Raw genomic sequence first — 22,882 nt, forward strand, 5'->3', positions numbered from 1 at the left:
GAGGCGGGACGCCATCATGTCTACCTGTGGTTTTTCCCACCGGTTGACCAGCATTTGGAAGACTTCTGGATGAAGTCCCCATTCTCCCGGGTGGAGGTCGTGCCTGCTGAGGAAGTCTGCTTCCCAGTTGTCCACTCCCGGAATGAACACTGCCGTCAGTGCTAACACATGATTCTCTGCCCATCTGAGAATCCTTGTGGCTTCTGCCATCGCCATCCTGCTTCTCGTGCCGCCCTGTCTGTTTACATGGGCGACCGCCGTGATGTTGTCTGACTGGATCAGTACCGGCTGGTTTTGAAGCAGGGGTCTTGCCTGGCTTAGGGCATTGTAAATGGCCCTTAGCTCCAGGATATTTATGTGAAGAGAAATCTCCTGATTTGACCACAGTCCTTGGAAATTTCTTCCCTTTGTGACTGCCCCCCAGCCCCGAAGGCTGGCATCCGTGGTCACCAGGACCCAGTCCTGTATTCCGAATCTGCGGCCCTCTAGTAGATGAGCCCTCTGCAGCCACTACAGCAGCGACACCCTGGTTCTGGCCGATAGGGTTATCCGCTGTTGCATCTGGAGATGGGACCCGGACCATTTGTCCAACAGGTCCCACTGGAACGTCCTTGCGTGGAACCTTCCGAATGGAATTGCTTCGTATGAAGCTACCATTTTTCCCAGGACTCGTGTGCATTGATGTACCGACACTTTTCCTGGTTTTAGGATGTCTCTGACCAGAGATGACAATTCCTCGGCATTTTCCAGTGGAAGAAACACTCTTTTCTGGTCTGTGTCCAGAATCATTCCCAGGAACAGAAGACGTGTCGTCGGGACCAGCTGTGACTTTGGAATGTTTAGAATCCAGCCGTGCTGTTGTAGCACTTCCTGAGAAAGTGCCACCCCCACTATCAACTGTTCTTTGGACCTCGCCTTTATCAGGAGATCGTCCAAGTATGGGATAATTAAACTCCCTTCTTGCGAAGGAGTATCATCATTTCGGCCATTACCTTGGTAAAGACCCTCGGTGCCGTGGATAACCCAAACGGCAGCGTCTGGAACTGATAGTGACAGTCCTGTACCACAAATCTGAGGTACTCCTGGTGCGGAGGGTAAATGGGGACATGCAGGTACGCATCCTTGATGTCCAGGGATACCATGTAATCCCCCTCCTCCAGGCTCGCAATAACCGCCCTGAGCGATTCCATCTTGAACTTGAACCTTTTGATATAAGTGTTCAAGGCTTTTAAATTTAAGATGGGTCTCACCGAACCGTCCGGTTTCGGTACCACAAACATTGTGGAGTAGTAACCCTTTCCTTGCTGAAGGAGGGGTACTTTGACAATCACTTTCTGTGAATACAGTTTTTGAATAGCCACCAACACTGCCTCCCTGGCAGAGGGAGTTGCCGGCAAGGCAGATTTTAGGAAACGGCGGGGGGAGACGTCTCGAATTCCAGCCTGTACCCCTGAGATACTACTTGAAGGACCCAGGGATCCACTTGTGAGAGAGCCCACTGTGTGCTGAAAAACCTGAGACGTGCCCCCACCGTTCCCGATTCCGCCTGAGCAGCCCCAGCGTCATGCTGTGGACTTACCGGACGCAGGGGAGGACTTCTGCTCCTGGGAACTAGCTGTGTGCTGCAGCTTTTTCCCCCTTCCTCTGCCCCTCGGCAGAAAGGATGAGCCTCTAGCCCGCTTATTTTTCTGGGGCCGAAAGGACTGTACTTGATAATACGGTGCCTTCTTTTGCTGTGGGGTAGCCTGTGGCAAAAAGGTCGATTTCCCAGCAGTAGCTGTGGAAACGAGGTCTGAAAGACCTTCCCCAAAAAGTTCCACCCCTTTATAGGGTAAAACTTCCATGTGCCGCTTGGAGTCGGCATCACCTGACCATTGCCTAGTCCATAACCCCCGTCTGGCGGCAATGGACATAGCGATTATTTTTGATGCCAGTCGGCAAATATCCCTCTGTGCATCACGCATGTATAAGACCGCGTCTTTTATATGGTCAATCGTTAGCAAAATATTGTCCCTATCCATGGTATCAATGTTTTCCGACAGGGAGTCTGACCACGCAGCAGCAGCACTGCACATCCAAGCTGATGCAATAGCGGGTCTCAATATAATGCCAGTGTGTGTGTATATAGCTTTTAGGGTACTTTCCTGCTTTCTATCAGCAGGTTCTTTTAGGGCGGCCGTATCCGGAGACGGTAGTGCCACCTTCTTTGATAAGCGTGTCAGCGCTTTATCTACCCTAGGGGGTGTTTCCCAGCGTGACCTATCCTCTGGCGGGAAAGGGTACGCAGCCATTAGCCATTTAGAAATGATCAATTTCTTATCTGGGGAAGTCCACGCTTCCTCACACACCTCATTTAATTCGTCAGATGCAGGAAAAACTACTGGTAGTTTTTTCTCACCAAACATAATACCCTTTTTTGTGGTACCTGGGGTATCATCAGAAATGTGTAATACATTTTTCATAGCCTCAATCATATAACGGGTGGATCTATTGGAGGGTACACTCGTCTCATCATCGTCGACACTGGAGTCGGTATCCGTGTCGACATCTGTATCTGTCATCTGAGGTAGCGGGCGTTTTACAGCCCCTGATGACATTTGAGACGCTTGGACAGGCACAAGCTGAGTAGCCGGCTGTCCTATGTCGTCAAACCTTTTATGTAAGGAGCTGACACGGTCACGTAATTCCTTCCATAAGTCCATCCACACTGGTGTCGACCCCGCAGGGGGTGACATCACATTCACAGGCATTTGCTCCGCCTCCACATCATTATCCTCATCATACATGTCGACACAGCAGTACCGACACACAGCAGACACACAGGGAATGCTCTTACAGAGGACAGGACCCCACAAAGCCCTTTGGGGAGACAGAGGGAGAGTATGCCAGCACACACCAGGGCGCTATATAACACAGGGATATCACTATACAGAGTGTTTTCCCATATAGCTGCCTATATATATATATACTGCGCCTAAATTGTGCCCCCCCCCCCTCTTTTTTACCCTTTCTGTAGTGCAGGACAGCAGGGGAGAGCCAGGGAGCTTCCTTCCAGCGGAACTGTGAGGGAATAATGGCGCCAGTGTGCTGAGGGAGTTGGCTCCGCCCCTTTTTCGGCGGGCATTCTCCCGCTATTTTATCGTTTCTGGCAGGGGTTAATATACACCTATATAGCCTCTGGGGCTATATATGGTGTTAGTTTTGCCAGCCAAGGTGTTATTATTGCTGCTCGGGGCGCCCCCCCCCCAGCGCCCTGCACCCATCAGCAACCGCAGTGTGTGGTGTGCATGAGGAGCAATGGCGCACAGCTGCAGTGCTGTGCGCTACCTTGGAGAAGACAGAAGTCTTCAGCCGCCGATTTTCCGGACCACCTTCTTGTTTCTGGCTCTGTAAGGGGGACGGCGGCGCGGCTCCGGGAACGGACGACGAGGTCGGGTCCTGTGTTCGATCCCTCTGGAGCTAATGGTGTCCAGTAGCTTAAGAAGCCCAAGCTACCACCACTTAGGTAGGTTCGCTTCTTCTCCCCTTAGTCCCTCGTTGCAGTGAGCCTGTTGCCAGCAGGTCTCACTGAAAATAAAAAACCTAAACTATACTTTCTGCTAGGAGCTCAGGAGAGCCCCTAGTGTGCATCCAGCTCAGCCGGGCACAGAAATCTAACTGAGGCTTGGAGGAGGGTCATAGGGGGAGGAGCCAGTGCACACCAGATAGTCCTAAATCTTTCTATAGAGTGCCCAGTCTCGTGCGGAGCCCGTCTATTCCCCATGGTCCTTACGGAGTCCCCAGCATCCACTAGGACGTCAGAGAAATAGCGGTGCAGTCAAAATTACGCTCGGTTTCACCTACTGTAATAACCAGGAAGGCGCACAGTTGCACATCATTCTAGCAAACAACTGAAAAATGTCCCCATACTGTGAGCCAGATGCAATAACACCCAAGCAGCATTGCATGATGTACACTGCACACATAACAGCAATTACGGTAGCTCATGGGCTCCAAGCAGAAATGAGCGAAAGACAAGTCCCACAAAGCTGTCCTGTATATGATATACCACCTACTTGCAGTGCTAGAGCTGCTGTCTGTCTTCCAGTTTCCCCGTTTTATATCTTTTTTCCCAGGAACTAAGTTAGCTGACTCATAAATGCCATACTGAGGCTTCACTTCCAAATTTTGACCACGTGGAATGGGCTTAGTGATCTCTAAATCTAAAAGAAAAAATGTAATTGATTAATGATGCTTGTTACACATCAACTGTTTTTCGTTTTTTCTTAAGCTGGGTATACACTGGCTGATATATTGGCTGTTCAATTGAACAGCCAATATATCGGGGCATGTGGGCAGGTGTGTACCAGCTATATATCTGTGAATCACGCAGTTCACAGACATATCGTGTCACCTGTGCAGCATAGCCGATGGCTGATATATCTGCAGCTATATCGGCACATTGTGCTGCGTGTATGGGCGGTCAGCCATCCATACACTTGCTGCAGAGGCCACTGGTGACTGACAGCACAATGGGGTGGGCACAAGTAAATGCCCGCCCAGTTGTGATGTCAGGCATGACCCATAGAAAACAGCGACCACAATATGGTCATATTAAATATCAGTTATCATAAGCAGTCCTATATTGGCTCAACTAGGACTCTAAACTTTAGCAAGGCCAACTTTGACATGATGAGGGAAGCTTTAAGGGACATTGAATGGGAAATTTTGTTTCAAGGAAAAAATACTACTGCGAAATGGGAGGTATTAAAATCACTGTTCGTTAGTAATACTCACAAATTTATTCCCGTGGGTAGCAAACAAAGGACTAAAAATTCCAAATCAATGTGGCTTAACAAAGATTAAGGAACTAATGGAAAGGTGAGCATTCAAAAAATACAAATCAGACGGGAATGCGGAGTCATTCCAGCATTATAAGGATTGTAACAAAAGATGCAAAAAAGAAATGAGTGGCTAAAGTAGAAACTGAAAAGCTAGTAGCAAAGGAAAGCAAATCAAACCCCCAAAATGTTTTTAAATATATTAAAAGCAAAATATTAAAGAAGGAGAATATAGGTCCTTTAAAGGACAAGCTGGGAGTCTTAATCAAAAACGATAATGACATTGCGGATAACTTAAATGAGTTTTCTCATTGGTATTCACAAGAGAGGACCAAGGATTAACACACAATCTCAACAAAGATAATGTCTCACTGCTAAATGCATACATAAGTGAGGAGGTAGTCTGTGGCCGATTAAAAAAAATTAAGATTAATAAGTCACCTGGTCCCAACGGAATTCACCCAAGGGTTCTCATGGAGCTTCACTCTGAACTAGCAAGACCGCTATTTTTGATCTTCAATGACTCACTTACGTCAGGCATGGTTCCCAAAGACTGGTGTGTAGCGGAAGTAGTGCCAATATTCAAAAAGGGAAGTAAAGCCGAACCAGGTAATTATAGACAAGTTAGTCTTATATCTATAGTGGGGAAAGTACTGGAAGGTATTCTAAGGGATAGTATACAGAAATTCATAGAAGCCAATAAGGTTATTAATAGGAACTAACATGGATTTGTGAAGGATAGATCATGTCAAACAAACTTACTAGGTTTTTATGAAACGGTTAGTGCAAACCTTGATCAGGGTAAGGAGGTGGATGTAATCTTTTTAGACTTTTCTAAAGCTTTTGACACAGTACCGCACATGAGCCTTATCTATTAGTTACAAGAACTAGGTCTAGGGAGCACAATATGCACTTGGGTCAGAAATTGGTTAGATAATAGGGAGCAGCACATTGTGGTAAATGGAACTTTTTCAAATTGGACTGAAGTACTAAGTGGTGTGCCACAAGGATCTGTACTTGGACCACTATTGTTCAACATCTTCATTAACGATCTAGCAGTAGATCTAGAGAGCATGGTGTCAATTTTTGCAGACAATACCAAATTGTGTAAGGTTATAAATACGGAAGGAGATGCTGAGTCTTCATAAGAACGACTTACTTAGTTAAACTGGAAGCATGGGCAGCAAAATGGAGAATGAGCTTCAATACAGACAAGTATAAGGTAATGCACTTTGGTAGCAAGAACAAAAATAACACCTACATACTAAATGGGGTAAAATTAGGGTATTCTGTACCGGAAAAAAGAATTAGGTGTTCACATATATAGCAAACTAAGCAGCAGTACCCAAAGTAGGATTACAGCAAAGAAGGCTATAAAGGTATTAGCATGTATAAAGTGGGGGATTTGAGGCAAGGGATGAGAGTGTTTTACTCCCATTATATAAATCCTAGAACTAGAAAAGGTTCAGAGGTGGGCGACCAAACTAATTAAGGGGATGGAGAATCTGGAATATGAGGAAAGGCTTGCAAGACTAGGCATGTTTACACTAGAAAAGAGGAGACTGAGAGGGGACATGATCAACATCTACAAATATATAAGGGGACAATACACAGAGCTTGCAGGGGATCTGTTTTTGGTAAGATCAACGCAGACACCCGCTTAGGCTGGAGGAGAGGAGATTTCGCACACAAAGATGTAAAGGTTTCTTCACAGTCAGGACAATACGTGTTTGGAATTCACTGCCTGAGAGAGTGGTAATGGCAGACTCGGTCAACACCTTTAAGAATGGGCTAGATAAGTACCTAATGGATAAGGATATACAGGGTTATGGAGCGGAGTCACGCACTATTGTTATTAAAAAAAAAAGAAGAAACACAATGGCCGACATTAGAAACAGACAAAATTAGTCCTAAAATAATACAGCGTAGGAGACCACAAATAGGTTGAACTGGCCGGACATATTGGGGGTCATTCCGAGTTGATCGCTAGCTGCCGTTGTTCGCAGCGCAGCGATCAGGCTAAAAATTGGCAATTCTGCGCATGCGTATGGTACGCAGTGTGCACGCGCGTCATACTTTCACAAAAGCTGATGTAGTTTTACACAAGCTCTAGCGACGCTTTTCAGTCGCACTGCTGGCCGCAGAGTGATTGACAGGAAGTGGGTGTTTCTGGGTGGTAACTGACCGTTTTTGGGGAGTGTATGAAAAAACGCAGGCGTGTCAGATAAAAACGCAGGAGTGGCTGGAAAAACGTAGGCGTGGCTGGCCGAACGCAGGGCGTGTTTGTGACGTCAAAACAGGAACTAAATATGCTGAAGTGATTGCAAGGTAGGAGTAGGTCTGCAGCTACTCTGAAACTGCACAATTTTTTTTTGCTGCAGCGCTGCGATCCTTTCGTTCGCACTTCTGCTAAAAGCAGCTAGCGAGCGAACAACTCGGAATGAGGGCCATTGTCTTTTTTCAACCTCAGAAACTGTTACATCGGGCCGATGACTGGTATGTGCATATGCACGTACCAATCATCAGATCGGCGACTCAGATGGACAGCTGATCCATCATCGTAGTCTGTAGCCAGCATTAAAGTAAAATGTGAAGCAAATGTAAATACATTTTGAACTATCAAATGAAAACCTGGTCAGAATTGCATAGCTGTGCTGAGCAAGAGAAGTAGCTGGGCAAGAGTAGGAAACTGGAAGTACACCTATCCCTGGCTGTATATTAACAAATATAAGTAACATACAGAAGAAGATATAAGGATGTCACATTTACAACTATAAAGCCATCAGCTAAAGTTTCTGATGTTTGCAAAGAATCAAATAACAGCACTGTCTCCTGATGAAGAGACTAAATAGGTTTTCTTCCTTGCCGCATGTCAGTTAAGTGCATGAACACCTGCAATCGGGGCCGTCTTAACTGCATTGCAGGCCCTGAGCATGAATAAATAATTTAAAAAAAATGTACCCCTCCTGCGACATCTCTCCACGTGCTTCCATAGAGTGAATGGCTGTTAGCACTCTCATTGGTGGATAGTTTGAGCCATCCGTGAATCAGCATGCTGACAGCCATTCACTGCCTGGCTGCAGGATAGGAGGCTGAAGAGAACACTGCCCGGCCACCCTGATTGTGTGTAATTCACAATCAGAGTCCAGCCTGCTCATGCTCGACGGCCCCTAGAATCGTGGGGCCTTGGGAAGCAGCCCATTGTGCCAACACATTAAGATGGCCCTGCCTGCAATCAAACATGAGATTTAGATTTCTTACGAGTAGAGAATTTAAATGAGATAAAGGTGTGAAGAAGGCATATTTATGGGGCGGTTCCCAGTTTTCTGGGCGGACACAGCAGGTTAGGGTTAGGCTGCGGGGCGGCTGGGTTAGAGTTAGGCACTCCGGGGGGAGGTCAGGCTCAGGCTACGGGGGAGGAAGAGTTAGGTTTAGGCAGCGGGGATGGAGGGTTAGGTTTAGGCACTTCTGGGAGGTGGTTAGGGTTAGGCACTTTCGGGATTCCAACGTCTGTATTTTGTGCGCCGGTATAACATACTGATTCCTTCTGAGGTGCTGGAGATAAGGCTTCATCCCTTACTTATACTGTATTGGAAGCAGAGGGCCTCATGCTGCATCAGTTGTAAATGTGAATAATCGCAAAATGAGCGATTATTGGCACACAGCTGACACAACCATACACATGATCATACGTAGGTATCTGTGAACACAGTAGTCATTGCTTTTAGCAACTATAAAAAGAAGAGATGGAGGTGTGTCCATGGGATGGGTACGCAATTTCTGTGATGCAGGCGTGTAGTGGGTGTTGCAATCATAGTATATGCAAAACACATTGTGGAAATTGCAAACGCTTCAAACGCACAGGTTGAGTAGCTAGAGAGCTATGCAGACTGAGGAAGTACTTACGGCAGCAGCAAAAGTACCGATGGTCAAGTTAATTATTGTAAAATCGCAGGCAGCTGATGGTGTTCATAGTGATGCCGGGAACGCTGTTTAGTGTGCTGCATGCCTAATTAAATAAATTAGCTTTTCACATTTTACAAAGTGACACTTTTATCATGTCATGTTGCTCATTTTAGCACAGTGTTGTGCAGAACTTATTACTATTGTAAGTAACACTGATTTAAACATTTTACATGTATGTATTGTCGTTACACCATGACCCTTAATGCATGCCTAAGAGGCGGCGCATCGCAGGCGATCTAGGTGATCCGTTCGCCTAGCCTCGCCGGGAGTGCACAGAGACGCTCTCTTATTCACTAGAATGGGGCACGTCACCGTTATGGATGAGCGCGTGCGCCCCGGACGGAGATGCTATAGTCGTTAGGCGCGCTTGGCGCGCCCAGGCACAGACGGAGCCACAACTAGCGTGGCTCCATCTGTACCATCCCAGTTTTGTGCTGACATCGATGTAGAAGAGCTACATTTTCTCGTAATTTTAAGTGAATGCACGCAGTTACGTTTGTAACTATGCGTGCAGTGGGAGTGGGCTAGAGCCTAGATTTGCAGTGAAGTTGTATAATAATTGTGGGTTTGGCTATAGATCTATGTGCGTTTAGTCGCAATTGCAATCCGTGCAGAATGAAGCCCAGACAGAGTCAGATCATCCCTAAAGCATTCTAAGTACCTGCCTAGAGCCCAGTGGTCACTGATGGACCCAGATTACTAACTTGTTTTTACAGTATGTGCAGGTTTTTGTCAAAATGAGAGGACGAAGGGGACCCGAAAGGAAGAGGACTTTGTACCGTCCTGGTGCAATTTATATGGAAACGTCCACTTCAGCCAATAGTGGTTACAATGTTCCCTCACTTTCATGATTAGTTTGATACATTAACAAAACTAATCAAGTAGTATTTAAGCAGAATAAATTGGAAGTTTAAATTAATTAACAGGGTTGTCCTAAAGTGTTAACAATTAGACTTTGAAGAGATGAATATACTCTTTACACCGGGTTTGGTATGCGTGACCGGCAGTCAGGGAGACCGTCGGTCACCATACTGATGCCGGAATCCCTGCTTCCAGGTGGCAGGCAGGGGGAGGAGACTGGAACGGAGCCCCTTGTGATCTTTCTTCGCTCGCCACGGGTTATATTCCCACTCTATGGGTGTCATGGACAACCACGAGTGGGAATAGTCCCTGATAGTCGTCATGCCGAGTGTCGGGACTGTAAGGGGGCGGGATTCCGGTGTCGGTATTGTGACCGACGGTCTCCTGACCGTCGGGCATGTAACTGTCTCCCTTTAAACCATGCATGTTTTCAGAGTTACTCGCTGAAGTAAGAACATCAACAGTTTACAAAGACAGTTTAGAGGAAAAGGAATATAAACATTTATGCAAATAAAAAGCTGCATGTATCTGCAGTAAAACATAGGCAAACGCGAAGGGGGCGGGGGGTGTTCTGGTTGCCAGGAAACCCCCTCCTCTTGCCCAGCATCTCAGATTATGACTACAAAAGCAAAAAGCAGTAGTACAGTATATAGGGGCAAATTCAGTGTGAATCGCAAGTAGCGATTCGTATAGAATTTTTGCTGAGGGGCCACGGACGCATGCGCAGCAGGCCCTACTGCGCATGCACCCGCATTTTCTGTGGGGGGCCGCAGAAAATACGATCGCCTCTGCCTGTCAATCAGGCAGAGGCGGTCGCGGGGCGGGATGGGGGTGAAAACGGAGCGTTGCGGGGGCGTGCCAGCCCAAACGATGGGCCGATACATGCGAACGGGGGCGTGTCAGGAGTGTGGCTGCAGCGGCTGCGTGACGTCACACGCAGCCGCTGCAACAGCAAAAATGGCGCTTGGACTCCTGCACCCGCAGGAATCATCCTTAATTTCTGTTAACAAGCATGCGTGCTGTTCGCAATTTCTGCTTGAAGCAGGGGGGGAGGTGCCAGTCAGCATGCTGGGCTGCCCCCGGCATGCGTGCTAATGGTTAGCAAATTCTGCTCATTGGCCCTCATTCCGAGTTGTTCGCTCGGTATTTTTCATCGCATCGCAGTGAAAATCCGCTTAGTACGCATGCGCAATGTTCGCACTGCAACTGCGCCAAGTAACTTTACTATGAAGAAAGTAATTTTACTCACGGCTTTTTCTTCGCTCCGGCGATCGTAATGTGATTGACAGGAAATGGGTGTTACTGGGCGGAAACACGGCGTTTCAGGGGCGTGTGGCTGAAAACGCTACCGTTTCCGGAAAAAACGCAGGAGTGGCCGGGGAAACGGTGGGAGTGCCTGGGCGAACGCTGGGTGTGTTTGTGACGTCAACCAGGAACGACAAGCACTGAAATGATCGCACAGGCAGAGTAAGTCTGAAGCTACTCTGAAACTGCTAAGTAGTTAGTAATCGCAATATTGCGAATACATCGGTCGCAATTTTAAGAAGCTAAGATTCACTCCCAGTAGGCGGCGGCTTAGCGTGTGTAACTCTGCTAAATTCGCCTTGCGACCGATCAACTCGGAATGAGGGCCTTTACCAGAATTTGCTAACCTTACTGAATTGGCCCCATAGGGCCTAATTCAGATCTGATTGCAGCAGCAAATTTGTTAGCTAATGGGAAAAACCATGGCCCTCATTCCGAGTTGTTCGCTTGCAAGGCGATTTTAGCAGAGTTACACACGCTAAGCCGCCGCCTACTGGGAGTGAATCTTAGCTTCTTAAAATTGCGAACGATGTATTCGCAATATTGCGATTACAAACTATTTAGCAGTTTCTGAGTAGCTTCAACCTTACTCGGCATCTGCGATCAGTTCAGTGCTTGTCGTTCCTGGTTTGACGTCACAAACACACCCAGCGTTCGCCCAGACACTCCCCCGTTTCTCCAGCCACTCCCGCGTTTTTTCCGGAAACGGTAGCGTTTTTATCCACACGCCCATAAAACGCCGTGTTTCCGCCCAGTAACACCCATTTCCTGTCAATCACACTACGATCGCCGGAGCGAAGAAAAAGCCGTGAGTAAAAATACTATCTTCATAGCAAAATTACTTGGCGCAGTCGCAGTGCGAACATTGCGCATGCGTACTAAGCAGAAAAACGCTGCGATGCGAAGAAAAATACAGAGCGAACGACTCGGAATGAGGGCCCATGTGCACTGCAGGGGGGGCAGATATGACATGTGCAGAGAGAGTTAGATTTGGGTGGGTTATATTGTTTCTGTGCAAGGTAAATACTGGCTGCTTTATTTTTACACTGCAATTTAGATTTCAGTTTGAACACACCCCACCCAAATCTAACTCTCTCTGCACATATTATATCTGCCCCTCATTCCCCCCCCCCCCCCCCCCCGCTGCAATCAGATCTGAATTAGGCCTATAATACGGTTACTAGAGCTATCACCACAACATGCATTATAAGAGACAGAGCAGAGCTGCTGCACGTGCCCAGTGGTAGCAGCAACTTCTAGCAAGTTTGCTGTGTGTGGATCAGAGCCCTCAGTTAGTGCACTGGACCAGAGAGTAGCTGCCAGGAAGAAGAGAAAGGCACCTTACCATTAGGTGGAAGAATGGGCTTAGAAAGTGCAGTTCTGTCTCCTACTGGTTCTATTATGTTTGTGAATTTATTTATTATGGGATGTTTAACTTTTCCTGACCACTTATCTCCTATATATTAGTCACAGATCTGGGCTAATATTTCTGTGGGTGCTCTCGGGCCTGAGCACCCAGGGGCAATGAGGAGCACCCACGGAAACAGGCACCCAGTAACGCTAGCCGCCACAGCCCCCGCAGTAGATTGAGATGCACTGGGGGCTGCGGATGCGCTTCGGTACATTGCATAGGATTTTAATTACCTACCGGTAAATACTTTTCTCGTAGTCTGTAGAGGATGCTGGGGTCCATTTAGTACCATGGGGTATAGATAGGTCCACTAGGAGCCATTGGCACTTTAAGAGTTTGAGAGTGTGGGCTGGCTCCTTCCTCTATGCCCCTCCTACCAGACCCAGTCTAGAAACTGTGCCCGATGAGACGGACATCTTCGAGAGAAGGATTGTACACAGAGAGTGGCGAGATTCACACCAGCTCACACACAAGGCAAACCAAGCTAACTAGCTAGAAACATCAGCAACGGCTGAACAGAATTACTTACCAAGTAACAAAACAATACTTACCAAGAACTAAGCAGTACTGAACTAAACAACTACAGCAGGATAACGAAGTGCTGGGCGGGTGCCCAGCATCCTCTATGGACTACGAGAAAAGGATTTACCGGCAGGTAATTAAAATCCTATTTTCTCTTATGTCCTAGAGGATGCTGGGGTCAACTTAGTACCATGGGGATGTACCAAAGCTCCCAGAACGGGAGGGAGAGAGCGGAGGCTCCTGCAGAACCACTTGACAAAACTTTAGGTCCTCAGAGGCCAAAGTATCGAACTAAGTAGCTGCTCAGCAGAGTTGCAAAGCCGAGACACCGTGGGAAGCCGCCTAGGAAGGACCCACTTTACGAGCAAAGTGGGCCTCAACAGACGTAGGACACGGCAAGCCTGCCGTTGAATACGCATGCTGGATAGTGAACCTGATCCAGCGAGATATCGTCTGCTTAGAAGCAGGACACCCAATTCTCTTGGGATCATACAGGACAAACAGAGAGTCTGACTTTCTGTGATGAGCAGTCCTCCTCACATAGACCTTTAGAGCCCTTACAACATCTAAGGACTCAGGTAAAAATGAGAAGTCAGTCGCAACTGGCACCACAATAGGTTGGTTGATATGAAATGCTGACACAACCTTTGGAAGAAACTGTTGACGTGTCCGGAGCTCAGCTCTATCTTGATGGAAGATCAAGTATGGGCTTTTACATGACAAAGCCCCCAACTCTGACACACGTCTAGCAAAAGCTAAGGCCATCAAAGTGACAGCCTTCCACATGAGAAACTTGACCTCAACCTCCCGTAGAGGTTCAAACCAATCTGACTGGAGAAACTGCAACACCACACACCAAGGCACCGTAGGCGGAACAAAGGGAGGTTGGATGTGCAGAACTCCCTTCAAAAAAATCTGAACCACAGGGAGAGCAGCCAATTGTTTCTGGAAGACAATGGATAGGGCCGAAATCTGGACTTTTACGAATCCTAATATCAGGCCCATATCCACACCTACTTGCAGAAAGAGGAGAAACCGCCCCAGTTGAAACTCCACTGTAGGAAACTTCTTGGACTCACACCAAGACATATATTTTTTCCAAATACGATGGTAATGTTTAGACGTTACTCCTTTCCTAGCCTGTATCAGGGTAGGAATAATCTTATTCGGAATTCCCTTCCGAGCTAGTATCTGGCGTTCAACCTCCATGCCGTCAAACGTAGCCATAGTAAGTCTTGATAGGCGAATGGCCCTTGCTGTAGCAGGTGCTCCTGAAGAGGAAGAGGCCTCGGCTCTTCTAGCAGTAGACCCAGAAGATCCGTTTATCAAGCCCTTCTTGGCCAGTCTAGAGCAATGAGGATCGCCTGAACTCTTGTTCTCTTTATGAGTTTGAGAACTCTTGGAATGAGTGGAAGTGGAGGAAACACATACACGGACTGGAACACCCACGGAGTCACTAGGGCGTCCACCACCACTGCTTGCGGGTCCCTCGACCTGGAACAATACCGCCGAAGCTTCTTGTTGAGACGAGAGGCCATCATGTCGATTTGGGGCATGCCCCTAAGATCTGTTACCTCCGTGAACACCTCCGGATGGAGACCCCACTCTCCTGGATGGAGATCGTGTCTGCTGAGGAAGTGTTCTTCCCAGTTGTCTACTCCCGGAATGAAGATTGCTGACAGCGCCAACGCATGCTTTTCTGCCCAGAGGATGATCTTTGTTACCTCTGACATTGCAGCTCTGCTCTTCGTTCCGCCTTGTCCGTTTATGTAAGCCACTGTCGTTACGTTGTTTGACTGCACTTGAATGGCCCAATTTCTCAGAATGTTTATCAGCAGGCCGGCTTCCAGACTTGACCACCTTCCTTGGAAGGTTTCCCCTTGAATGACTGCGCCCCAGCCCCGGAGACTTGCATTCGTGGTTAGAAGGATCCAGTCCTGAATCCCGAACCTGCGGCCCTCCAGAAGGTGAGGTAATTGCAGCCACCAGAGGAGTGAAATCCTGGCCTTTAGCAACAGACGTATTCTCTGGTGCATGTGTAGATGGGATCCCGACCACTTGTCCAGGAGATCCAGTTGGAAGGGCCGAGTGTGAAACCTCCCATACTGCCTAGCCTCGTAAGAGTCCACCATCTTCCTCAGAAGGCGAATGCACTGATGAACTGAAACCCGAGCTGGTTTCAGGACATCCCGGACTATTGCCTGTATCACCAACGCTTTTTCCTCTGGAAGAAACACCATCTGCACCTCTGTGTCGAGGATCATTCCCAGAAAGGACAACCTACTGGTTGGTTCCAAATGTGATTTTGGGATATTTAGGATCCAACCATGTTCCTTGAGAAGCTGGGTCGTGAGAGCTATTGACTGAAAAAGCTTCTCCTTGGACAATGCCTTTATTAGCAGATCGTCCAGATACGGAATTATGTACACCTCCTGCCTGTGGAGGAGAACCATCATTTCCGCCAACACCTTGGTGAATACTCTCGGCGCTGTGGATAGGCTGAATGGTAGGGCCTGGAACTGAAAATGACAGTCCAACAGAGCGAATCTGAGATAAGCTTGATGCGGCAGCCAAATCGGAATGTGGAGGTACGCATCCCTGATATCCAGGGATACCAGGAATTCCCCCTCCTCCAGACCTGATATCACTGCCCTTAGAGACTCCATTTTGAACTCGAACTCCCACAGAAAGGGCTTCAGTGATTTTAAGTTCAGAATGGGTCTGACCGAACCATCCGGTTTCGGTACCACGAAAAGGTTCGAATAGTAACCTGTGTTCTGCATTTAAGGAGGGACTGGTACAATGACCTGTGCCTCCACCAACTTCTGGATGGCTCCCTGTAGGGTAGCCCTGTCTGCCGGCAGAGCTGGCAAGCCCAATGTGAAGAACCGGTGAGGAGGGAGATTTTGAAATTCCAGCCCGTACCCCTGGGACACAATATCTAGTACCCAGGGGTCCAGGCCAGACGACACCCAGACGTGACTGAAATGTCTGATTCTCGCCCCCACCGGTCCTACCTCCAGGCTGTGCCGTCCACCGTCATGCGGAGGACTTTGGCGCACTTGAAGCAGGTTTCTCTTCTTGGGAACCTGCCGCAGTAGGTTTCTTGGACTTTGGTAAGCCCACTCTAAAGAAGGTGTTGGCCGGTTGGTCTTTCTCGGTTTAGAAACCCGAAAGGACTGAGATGCAGGTGAAGAAAAAGGTTTCTTCGTAGCCGGAGCTGCTGAGGGAAGAAAAGGGGACATAGCCAATGTAGCCGTGGAGATCCACGCATCCAGTGCTTCCCCAAAAAGAGCCTGACCTGTGTAGGGTAGGGTCTCCACACCTCTCCCGGATTCCGCGTCGGCAGACCACTGGCACAGCCACAGTCCTCGACGAGCTGAGACCGACATGGAAGAAATTCCTGCAGCCATCGAACCCAGGTCTTTTATGGATTACACGATAAAACCTGCAGAATCCTGAATGTTACAGAGAAACAATTCAATGTCACTCTTACCTAACGTATCCAAATATTCAAGTAACGTGCCTGACCACTTTACTATAGCTTTGGCAGGGCCGAAACTAGGATTTTCGTCACCTGGGGAAAAGCAGTAATTTTGCGCACGCCCCCTCCCCAAAAAAACAAACAAAACAAAAACAAACCCCCCAAAAATTAAATACTATTGGACAATATTCCCCTATGTGCCTCAAATGCCCTATGCGTAACAGGCACCTCCTGCAGCGTGTTCAACTATATGCTCCTCTGTTTATCCCCATACATTGCAATATATCACTGCAGTATATCATAACACTTCATCGCTGCACTACATTCCCCTATCCACTGCATTACTATACTACATTCCCTACACACTGAACTACATCTCTACACTACATGCCCCTATACACTGCACTTTATACCCTATATGCTACACTACATCACTACACTACATCCCCTTATATGCTACACCACATCAGTGCACTACATGCCCCTATATACTGCAATACATTACTACACTACATACATCACTACACTACATCCCCCTATAAGCTACACCAAATCCCCCCATCTGGGAGGCAAAGCCGAGGTTGATACTGCTAACTGGGAGCACAGAGAGTTGGAGGTTGTCCAGGCTCTAAGTTTCCACTGTCTAGTGGATAGCTAGCAAAGTGAGCCTTTGATTTCTGTAACATCGGTGACTGCATCTGTTAACAAGCATAAGCCTGGGGCAGTGTGTCCTCTCAATGTGGTGTAGCCTGCAGCTTGTTATCGGTTGGTGCTGGGCAGGCAGCTGGGATCATAGCCTGCTGAAAAAACACAGCACCAACAGCTCACTTCTATAGCTTGTACGGTGCACAGCACGCTAGTCACAGCACTGCATGGCAAAGAAGAGAGTTTAAGACAGTAGCTGGCATAGGAGAGATCCCAGGTTCTGGAGCTCACCCGCACAGCGTTGAAGCCAGCTCCAGGCAGACAGGTGGGTCAGAGACACTGCCCCAGTAGCCGTCTGCTGTCTCACTGGAGCAGCACAGCACTGTCAGTTAAAAAAAAAACCCCTGCTCCTCTGTAACTCCTCAGCGCCCCCTCAAATCCTACACTCGGGGCGCATGCCCCCTTAGCCACAGCCCCAACCACCCCACCCTAGTTACGTCCCTGGCTTTGGAAATCCATGCACAGGAAATAGTAGGATGTAGTATCGCCCCTGAAGCCGTGTATATGGATTTTAGCGTAGTATCGATCTTGCGATCAGCTGGCTCCTTTAAGGCAGTAGATCCTGGGACAGGTAAAGCCACCTTTTTTGAGAGTCTGGATACAGATGAGTCCACTATGGGTGGGTTTTCCCGTTTCTTTCTATCCTCCTCAGGGAAGGGGAAAGCAACCAGAACCCTCCTAGGAATCTAGAGTTTTTTCTCTGGATTTTCCCATGCTTTTTCAAATATAGCATTTAATTCCTTGGACGCAGGGAAGGTTAGCGAGGCTTTCTTATTGTCAGTGACGTAAGCCTCCTCAACCTGTTCAGGTGTTGTGTCAGTAATATTCAACACATCTCTAATAGCCTCTATCATCAACTGCACCCCTTTTGCAAGAAATGCGGCCCCCCTGAGTACTGTCACTGTCTGCCGTGTCAGAGTCGGTATCCGTGTCATCTTGCATGAACTGGGCAAGAGCACGTTTTGTGGGAACCCACACAGGGGGTGCCTGAGGTAACAGAACCAGACCAAACTGCCATAGAATTCTGTAAAACCTGAGTTGCAGATTCATTCTGAGCAACCTTAGCAGAAATCTGAGAAATCATAGTTTTGATAGAGGCCAACCACTCCGGCTCCCTTACTGGTATCTGCGCTACAACAGTGCAATCCTGATTACATGGAATGAGATCATCCTGAGAGGACATGTCCTCAGCTGCATATGACACAGAGTCCCTGGACATAGCTGACTGAAGACCCCAAACACTCCACACACACACAGGAAGGTTAGACAGAGTTTCCCCCCTGAGAATGGCAAGAGAGACACAGAGATCAGAGCCAAACCACTCACAGCGCTGTTATATATAAAGGGCACCCTTTATCAGCGCCTACTGTGCACTGTAATAGTTGCACAGATCTAATTCACCGCCTCCCCCCCTTCTACAACCCCCTGGTACCGCACAGAATAGCCGGAGTTGCTTGGAGGGATAGCTCTGTCAGCGTCTGTGTACAGGAACTGCAGGCAGGAAAATGGCGCTGAACGCTGCTGGGTCGGCTCTGAGGAGAAGATCCGCCCCTTGAAGATGGCGCGTCTTTCCGCACAAATTCTTTATACTGGCCTGAGAACTCTGTCGCAAGGCGGGGGATTCCGTCCCCTGTTGAGCGTCTGAGTACGGAGGATTGTGACGCTAACCTGGGGATTCAGTCTCTGGTTAGCGTCTGTGCCCAGTGTAGGGTATTAAGACACTGGCTCAGGACGTTCCTCAAAGCGCCAACACTGTGTGCCGCTGAGCCTTCCCAGAGCGCAGCCGCTCAGAGCTGCGCTCCTACGCTTGTGCCGCCATATCTCGCGTCTTCTGATCTTCTGGCTCTGTAAGGGGTGGCGGCATGCTGCCGGGGTGAGCGAATCTTAGAGATGAGCGGGTTCGGTTCCTCGGAATCCGAACCCCCCCGAACTTCAGCCTTTTTACACGGGTCCGAGGCAGACTCGGATCTTCCCGCCTTGCTCGGCTAACCCGAGAGCGCCCGAACGTCATCATCCCGCTGTCGGATTCTCGCGAGGCTCGGATTCTATCGCGAGACTCGGATTCTATATAAGGAGCCGCGCGTCGCCGCCATTTTCACACGTGCATTGAGATTGATAGGGAGAGGACGTGGCTGGCGTCCTCTCCGTTTAGATAGAGAGTGAGACACTTGATTTACTAGTAATTTAATTTTAGTAATTTTGGGGAGCATTAGGAGTACTCAGAGTGCAGAGTTTTGACCACCAGTTTTATTTATTATTTAAAATCCGTTCTCTGCCTGAAAAAAAACGATACACAGTCACATACCATATCTGTGCTCAGCCTCAGTGTGCTGCATGATAATATCATCTATGTATATCTGACTGTGCTGAGTGCTCACTGCTCACACAGCTTAATTGTGGGGGAGACTGGGGAGCAGTTATAGCAGGAGTACATAACAGTGCACACTTTTGCTGCCAGTGTGACTGACCAGTGACCACCAGTATATTGTCTGCCTGAAAAAGTTAACCACTCGTGTGGTGTTTTTTTTTTTTATTCTATAAACGCATTCTGCTGACAGACAGTGTCCAGCAGGTCCGTCATTCATTATATTATAATATATACCTGCAGTAGTGATATATATATATTTTTTATATCATTATCATCCAGTCTATACTAGCAGACGCAGTACGGTAGTCCACGGCTGTAGCTACCTCTGTGTCGGCAGTGCTCGTCCATAATTGTATACCTACCTGTGGTGGGGTTTTTTTTTCTATCTTCTTCATACTAGTAGTTTAGGAGTCTGCTGCTGACAGTGTCCAGCAGGTCCGTCATTATATAATATATACCTGTCCTGCAGTAGTGATATATATATATTTTTTATATCATTATCATCCAGTCTATACTAGCAGACGCAGTACGGTAGTCCACGGCTGTAGCTACCTCTGTGTCGGCAGTGCTCGTCCATAATTGTATACCTACCTGTGGTGGGTTTTTTTTTTCTATCTTCTTCATACTAGTAGTTTAGGAGTCTGCTGCTGACAGTGTCCAGCAGGTCCGTCATTATATAATATATACCTGTCCTGCAGTAGTGATATATATATATTTTTTATATCATTATCATCCAGTCTATACTAGCAGACGCAGTACGGTAGTCCACGGCTGTAGCTACCTCTGAGTCGGCAGTGCTCGTAAATAATTGTATACCTACCTGTGGTGGGTTTTTTTTTTCTATCTTCTTCATACTAGTAGTTTAGGAGTCTGCTGCTGACAGTGTCCAGCAGGTCCGTCATTATATAATAATATTTACCTGTCCTGCAGTAGTGATATATATATATTTTTTATATCATTATCATCCAGTCTATACTAGCAGACGCAGTACGGTAGTCCACGGCTGTAGCTACCTCTGTGTCGGCAGTGCTCGTCCATAATTGTATACCTACCTGTGGTGGGGTTTTTTTTTCTATCTTCTTCATACTAGTAGTTTAGGAGTCTGCTGCTGACAGTGTCCAGCAGGTCCGTCATTATATAATATATACCTGTCCTGCAGTAGTGATATATATATATTTTTTATATCATTATCATCCAGTCTATACTAGCAGACGCAGTACGGTAGTCCACGGCTGTAGCTACCTCTGTGTCGGCAGTGCTCGTCCATAATTGTATACCTACCTGTGGTGGGGTTTTTTTTTCTATCTTCTTCATACTAGTAGTTTAGGAGTCTGCTGCTGACAGTGTCCAGCAGGTCCGTCATTATATAATATATACCTGTCCTGCAGTAGTGATATATATATATTTTTTATATCATTATCATCCAGTCTATACTAGCAGACGCAGTACGGTAGTCCACGGCTGTAGCTACCTCTGTGTCGGCAGTGCTCGTCCATAATTGTATACCTACCTGTGGTGGGTTTTTTTTTTCTATCTTCTTCATACTAGTAGTTTAGGAGTCTGCTGCTGACAGTGTCCAGCAGGTCCGTCATTATATAATATATACCTGTCCTGCAGTAGTGATATATATATATTTTTTATATCATTATCATCCAGTCTATACTAGCAGACGCAGTACGGTAGTCCACGGCTGTAGCTACCTCTGTGTCGGCAGTGCTCGTCCATAATTGTATACCTACCTGTGGTGGGGTTTTTTTTTCTATCTTCTTCATACTAGTAGTCTAGGAGTCTGCTGCTGACAGTGTCCAGCAGGTCCGTCATTATATAATATATACCTGTCCTGCAGTAGTGATATATATATATTTTTTATATCATTATCATCCAGTCTATACTAGCAGACGCAGTACGGTAGTCCACGGCTGTAGCTACCTCTGTGTCGGCAGTCACTCGTCATCCATAAGTATACTAGTATCCATCCATCTCCATTGTTTACCTGAGGTGCCTTTTAGTTGTGCCTATTAAAATATGGAGAACAAAAATGTTGAGGTTCCAAAAATAGGGAAAGATCAAGATCGACTTCCACCTCGTGCTGAAGCTGCTGCCACTAGTCATGGCCGAGACGATGAAATGCCATCAACGTCGTCTGCCAAGGCCGATGCCCAATGTCATAGTACAGAGCATGTAAAATCCAAAACACCAAATATCAGTAAAAAAAGGACTCAAAAATCTAAAATAAAATCGTCGGAGGAGAAGCGTAAACTTGCCAATATGCCATTTACCACACGGAGTGGTAAGGAACGGCTGAGGCCCTGGCCTATGTTCATGGCTAGTGGTTCAGCTTCACATGAGGATGGAAGCACTCAGCCTCTCGCTAGAAAAATGAAAAGACTTAAGCTGGCAAAAGCACAGCAAAGAACTGTGCGTTCTTCGAAATCACAAATCCACAAGGAGAGTCCAATTGTGTCGGTTGCGATGCCTGACCTTCCCAACACTGGACGTGAAGAGCATGCGCCTTCCACCATTTGCACGCCCCCTGCAAGTGCTGGAAGGAGCACCCGCAGTCCAGTTCCTGATAGTCAGATTGAAGATGTCAGTGTTGAAGTACACCAGGATGAGGAGGATATGGGTGTTGCTGGCGCTGGGGAGGAAATTGACCAGGAGGATTCTGATGGTGAGGTGGTTTGTTTAAGTCAGGCACCCGGGGAGACACCTGTTGTCCGTGGGAGGAATATGGCCATTGACATGCCTGGTGAAAATACCAAAAAAATCAGCTCTTCGGTGTGGAAGTATTTCAACAGAAATGCGGACAACATTTGTCAAGCCGTGTGTTGCCTTTGTCAAGCTGTAATAAGTAGGGGTAAGGACGTTAACCACCTCGGAACATCCTCCCTTATACGTCACCTGCAGCGCATTCATCATAAGTCAGTGACAAGTTCAAAAACTTTGGGCGACAGCGGAAGCAGTCCACTGACCAGTAAATCCCTTCCTCTTGTAACCAAGCTCACGCAAACCACCCCACCAACTCCCTCAGTGTCAATTTCCTCCTTCCCCAGGAATGCCAATAGTCCTGCAGGCCATGTCACTGGCAATTCTGACGAGTCCTCTCCTGCCTGGGATTCCTCCGATGCATCCTTGCGTGTAACGCCTACTGCTGCTGGCGCTGCTGTTGTTGCTGCTGGGAGTCGATGGTCATCCCAGAGGGGAAGTCGTAAGACCACTTTTACTACTTCCACCAAGCAATTGACTGTCCAACAGTCCTTTGCGAGGAGATGAAATATCACAGCAGTCATCCTGCTGCAAAGCGGATAACTGAGGCCTTGGCATCCTGGGCGGTGAGAAACGTGGTTCCGGTATCCATCATTACTGCAGAGCCAACTATAGACTTGTTTGAGGTACTGTGTCCCCGGTACCAAATACCATCTAGGTTCCATTTCTCTAGG

The 22,882-nt window shown here is 47.6% G+C and overlaps 1 protein-coding gene across 1 annotated transcript in view; it reads right to left on the minus strand.

The window, feature by feature from the left end:
• PIK3AP1 (phosphoinositide-3-kinase adaptor protein 1) overlaps positions 1–22,882 on the minus strand; it is a 288,810-nt gene that overhangs the window by 8,345 nt on the left and 257,583 nt on the right. Inside the window, exon 13 of the mRNA XM_063963241.1 lies at positions 4,056–4,202. Coding sequence (XP_063819311.1) covers positions 4,056–4,202 — 147 coding nt within the window. The remainder of the gene's footprint in view (positions 1–4,055; positions 4,203–22,882) is intronic.

Source organism: Pseudophryne corroboree, chromosome 3, assembly GCF_028390025.1.
Source record: "Pseudophryne corroboree isolate aPseCor3 chromosome 3, aPseCor3.hap2, whole genome shotgun sequence".
NCBI lineage: Eukaryota > Metazoa > Chordata > Amphibia > Anura > Myobatrachidae > Pseudophryne > Pseudophryne corroboree.